Source organism: Chenopodium album, chromosome 23, assembly GCF_948465745.1.
Source record: "Chenopodium album chromosome 23, dcCheAlbu1.1, whole genome shotgun sequence".
Classification (NCBI taxonomy): domain Eukaryota; kingdom Viridiplantae; phylum Streptophyta; class Magnoliopsida; order Caryophyllales; family Amaranthaceae; genus Chenopodium; species Chenopodium album.
In genome coordinates, this window is record NC_137856.1 from 2919520 (window position 1) to 2924990 (window position 5471).

Here is a 5471-nt window from a genome sequence, read left to right on the forward strand (position 1 = left end):
ATACGGAGTACTATTTAAGTATAAATTATTTTTAATTTATACTACTCCATATGATTATAGGGTCTGTTATCTTTAAATTATTTTCAGTTCAGCTCCAAAAAGTTCAATTCAGTTCTTATATTAATTTCAGGCCCTTATTGGAAGGGAACTGAACATTTTATGAGAGAGGGAAATTAGGAGCTAAACTGAACTGAACTGATTGGAGCTTGATAAACGCGGGCCTGGGCCGCACCCGCAAACTAAGAGAGAGAGTCCACTTCACAAGTCCAAGGAGGTTCCATTCCAAAACCATATGGCAATAGGAGGAGTAGCCCCTTAGCCTTATAAAGTGTTTAAGTCTCTCTTCTTCAACCAATGTGGGACACTTACATGTGGTGACACTTGAGAGGTTTATTCTTCAACAGAGCTGAACTGAACTGAACTGATTGGAGCTGAACTGAACTGAACTGAACTGGAATTAAGTAAATATGAACAGGCCCTAAGTTAAACTCCAATAAGTTCAATTCAGTTCTATTTAACTCAATTTAGTCAATCATAACAGAATCTAACTGTAAATTATTTTTAATTCATACTCTGTACGATTTAAGTGTAAATTATTTTTTAATTAATTATCGGTAATCAGTAAATTATTGCTAATGAATTAATATTTTGTGAAAACTCCTGCAGACCTCTATTATTAATGGGTAAGCAGTTTGATTAGAGAAGAATTCTTAAATGACACCATGAGAGCGTGGAAAACACCTTCGAGTAACCGACGGTAAAACCCCTGAATTTACGCATATACCCCTAATCAACCTCCGAAAATAGCAATACTCTTCAAGGGTGTATTCGTCCATTCAAAATTTTAAATTCTAACCCAAATAATTTCAAAATTACACTGAAAATAACCAGCAACCTAAAACTCCATCACAACCGTCCATTTATTTACATCCAACGGCATCCGATCGGTGATTGATTAAAAAGGAGGGAAATAATTACAGCCGTCCGATTTAATCCTCTTTCATTTATAAGCCATTAGATGGGAGTTGGATTTTTCTTTTTCTCACTCTCTCTCTCTCCTCAGTCCTCACTCCTCACTCCTTCACTCTTTCTCTCTCCTCGGACTCTTCAGTTTCATATTCAACTACAGGTATCAATCTACATTATTCATTTGTGTTTTTCATGATTTTTGATGAATTTTTGTTGAATTTGTGGTTTAGTTTCTGAATCTGCTTCGAATTTGATGAGATCTTTGTTTTTGAATTTTTTTGGTTTTGTTGTTGCGGTTTTGATTAATGGATTTGTTGATGAATTATGAAGTAGCGTTTTGATTTTGTTTATTAATCTGGTTCTAATAATTTTGAATGTTTGGTTTTGATTTCAATTTTGTGTTATTGTGGTTTGATTTTTGAATTTGATTATGATTTCGTTACATTTTGTGATGATTTGTGATTTGAAGTTTTAATTTCTAGTTTTGTTCGAAATTTAGGGTTTAGTTGTCTGATTTGAGTTCATTTTGCTTAAAATGGTGAATAATGACTGTTGTTTAAGTTGTAGCATAGATCTGTTGGTTAGTAGTGTATGATTTGATTCGATCTAAGTAGTTTGAGCAGAAATTGTGTTGTGATGGTGTTTCGAATTCTGAAAACTGTGTTGCTAGGTTAGTTTTTGTGAATCAATCATTTTGATATTGTTGAACTGAATGGTTAATATGACTCAGCTTCGAACTTGCAATTAGCGTAGCAATGTAGATTTTAGTGTTTTGATTACTGTTGAAGTTGTGTGATTTTGATGATGTATGGCTTCGTATACTTAAACCCGAGGAGTTTGTAATTTCAATTAGAAATATGCTGATATATGTTCACTTAGATCCATGGATTGAGTGGGTTTCGTTATGATATGAAAATCGTATATTCGTATTGTCGTTATATGATGCTTTCTGAGTGCTAATTCTATGATTATTTGGTAGTCTTTTTTCTGCTTTTAAATACGTTGACTGAGTATTAGCTTATGTTTTAGTGAGCATTGTTTGTAAGTGTCTGTATAGTGTGTGTCGGTGTGATGCTATGATCACAGGGAGATTAGTTTTGGATTATATGTTATATTGACTTACCTAACTTGTTATCTGTGTTAGTGTTATCTTCAGCAGATTACTCAATATAGCTATATAGTGGTTGAAGAGACATGATTGATTTATTTATTGTTATTATCGCTTACTATTGTGATTAGTATGGGCTTACATTAATTTGCTTTCAGGATGGTCGGAACTTTAACTAATCCAAGTTTTAATGATCCAAGTTTTAATTTAGGAAAAATGAGAGAAATCCTTCACATTCAGGGTGGTCAATGTGGTAACCAGATTGGGTCTAAATTTTGGGAAGTAGTGTGTGATGAGCATGGCATTGACCCCACTGGAAGGTATGTTGGTACATCTGACCTGCAATTGGAGCGTGTCAATGTCTACTACAATGAGGCTTCATGTGGAAGATTTGTTCCCCGTGCCGTGTTGATGGATCTTGAGCCAGGTACCATGGATGCTGTTAGGACTGGTCCATACGGCCAAATCTTCCGCCCCGACAACTTTGTCTTTGGACAATCTGGTGCTGGTAACAACTGGGCTAAGGGTCATTACACAGAGGGTGCTGAGCTTATTGACTCTGTTCTTGATGTTGTGAGAAAGGAAGCTGAGAACTGCGACTGCCTTCAAGGTACCAACTTCTCTTTATTTTTCTGTATGAGTTTATCACTTGCAAAATTTAGTATTTTTGTGCTTGACTAGTATAGAATGGTTTCACTAGATTTGCTTGTTTTCACTTGAATCTCATGGCTTATGAAATAAGAGAAATTCATTCTTAATCTACTTTAAAAAGGGGCTCCCCAATCGTTGGTTCAAATTGTGTAGTGCAAGGCCTACAAGCTGATCAAAAGTTCATTTGACCGCTGTTTTATGCTCTAAGGTTGTGATTTGAGGTTGTGATTAACAACATTTCTTTTAATGCAGGATTTCAGGTGTGCCACTCTTTGGGTGGAGGAACGGGTTCTGGTATGGGTACCTTGTTGATCTCAAAGATTAGGGAGGAGTACCCTGACAGGATGATGCTCACCTTCTCTGTTTTCCCATCACCAAAGGTTTCAGACACAGTGGTTGAGCCATACAACGCTACTCTCTCTGTTCACCAACTTGTTGAGAATGCAGATGAGTGTATGGTGTTGGACAATGAAGCACTTTACGATATTTGCTTCAGGACTCTCAAGCTCACTACACCCAGCTGTGAGTATAATCATGTTGCACCTATTTCCCCACTTTCTGTGCTTTAAATTAAAATTCTGTCTATCTAATCAATCCTTCTTATTTGGATGCAGTTGGTGATCTTAACCACTTGATCTCAGCCACCATGAGTGGTGTCACTTGCTGTCTTCGTTTCCCTGGTCAATTGAACTCTGACCTTCGCAAGCTTGCTGTGAACTTGATTCCCTTCCCCCGTCTCCATTTCTTCATGGTTGGGTTTGCCCCCTTGACCTCACGTGGCTCTCAGCAGTACCGTGCCCTTACTGTCCCTGAGCTCACCCAGCAAATGTGGGATTCCAAGAACATGATGTGTGCTGCTGATCCCAGGCATGGGCGATACCTCACCGCCTCAGCCATGTTCCGTGGTAATATGTCTACAAAGGAGGTGGATGAACAGATGATCAATGTTCAGAACAAGAACTCATCTTACTTTGTTGAGTGGATTCCTAACAATGTGAAGTCCAGTGTTTGTGACATCCCACCTCGTGGTTTGAGCATGGCCTCAACTTTCATCGGAAACTCAACCTCCATTCAAGAGATGTTCAGGAGGGTCAGTGAGCAGTTCACAGCTATGTTCAGGAGGAAGGCTTTCTTGCATTGGTACACCGGAGAAGGTATGGATGAGATGGAGTTCACCGAGGCAGAGAGCAACATGAACGATCTCGTCTCTGAATACCAACAATACCAGGATGCTACCGCTGATGAGGAAGAGTACGAGGATGAGGAGGAAGAGCTAGATCACATGTGAGGAAGAAGAGGTTTATTAAATTCGTCATAAATGTCGAGAGTGTTTAACCGTGGATGATTTGTGTGTATAAGGAGGGGAGAGTGGTAGAGAGATTGGGGGTGGGCCTGGTGCATAGTATTTGGTCATGTTATATCTTCTAGCGTTAAGATTGGTATGTAGTCATATTTGATATTATTATTATTAATCATGGTTTGATGTTGCTATGCCCAATTTACTTTCTGGGATTTTATCTGCTTTATACAACCAATTGGTTGTCATATTTTGGATTGTAATTTTGCATTCCTTCTCTTTTTTGTTTTAATTTTTGCGTGAATTTGAGTCAAGATCTAATAATAATGCTGAATGGTTAATGTATTTGGCTCCGTTTAGTTGCCACTTCCAATTTTATTTATTTATTTTTTTTTTTCAACTGCAATTACAACAAAAACTGTTTGTTCAATTCTGCCATTTTTATTGGCTAACGCTTATCTTCTATAAATTGTTATTGTGAAAATATATATTATACGAAGAGTCAAAGTAGAATATGTAAATCGCATGAAAGTCAAATCATTGAACTAAATGTAATTACCATACTCGTAGTTAACCAATTCACAAATTGTTGGAATTATAATTCTAGTGGGCGAAAATACGGGAAAAGGGTATTGAAAATATAAGAAAACTAGCCTTCTGGTCCGTGTAATGCACGGTATGTATATAGGTATATAAATTTTTATTTTATACTATGTTTTAATTGGAAAATGAATAGTTTATATAGAAGAAAGGGTGACAATTGAATGTTGTTGTATAAGATATTAAGTTAGAAGAAAGTGAATCAAATAACTTTCATACATATATTCAATTAAAGCTAATGCTTTTTTTTAATTTTTTTTTTAATATGAGAAAGGGGATAAATTAATGAAAAGGTGAGGTAACATGTGTCATTGGTGAAAAATAAAGTGTACATGTGGCATGATGAAAATGATGGTTTGTGTTTTTAAATATTAAATAAAGTATAAATATAGATTAGTAGAAACAGTATAGAAGATAGAGGAAAAGGTTGGGAATAAGAAGGGGATGAGTTTTTGACACTTTTTACATCCAATGTAACCCTTAGTCCCTTATTGTGCTTTTTTCTAGGTTTGGGATCGAGATCGAAACTGTGGTGATTGACCCTTATTTTGGTCCAAGCCCGGTGAAGAAATGAAGAAAAATGTGAAAGATTCCGCTCGTGAGTTCGTGTTGCTGGTGATGATGGAATGAGGTAATTTTTTGTTTACATGAGATAAGATATGATACTTACATTACAAACATGAATAATTTGTTCAAATCTATCAATCAACCCATCACATCATATCAATCAATACAAATGTGATTAGTCCACTCCTAGCTACTATTATCCATAATTACTATTGTTAAATCAATCATTATATTATATCATGTGTTAGAAGGTTTTGCATGAGACTGTTTCACGTGAGT

At 36.2% G+C, this 5471-nt stretch overlaps 1 protein-coding gene across 3 annotated transcripts; it reads left to right on the forward strand.

The window, feature by feature from the left end:
* The first annotated feature begins 1050 nt into the window (after positions 1 to 1050).
* On the forward strand, positions 1051 to 4373 carry LOC145609695 (tubulin beta-6 chain-like). 3 transcript variants are annotated; one of them, XM_081665152.1, is made up of 4 exons: positions 1051 to 1129; positions 2278 to 2687; positions 2981 to 3250; positions 3343 to 4373. In XM_081665152.1, the coding sequence occupies exons 2-4, from the start codon at positions 2294 to 2296 to the stop codon at positions 4014 to 4016; spliced, it is 1338 nt and encodes a 445-aa protein (XP_081521278.1). In that variant the 5' UTR covers positions 1051 to 1129; positions 2278 to 2293; the 3' UTR covers positions 4017 to 4373. The 3 variants fall into 3 exon arrangements, with proteins under 3 accessions (XP_081521278.1, XP_081521279.1, XP_081521277.1); XM_081665153.1 differs by having other exon boundaries at positions 1055 to 1129; positions 2289 to 2687; XM_081665151.1 differs by lacking the exon at positions 1051 to 1129 and having other exon boundaries at positions 2222 to 2687.
* The last annotated feature ends 1098 nt before the right edge of the window (positions 4374 to 5471 follow it).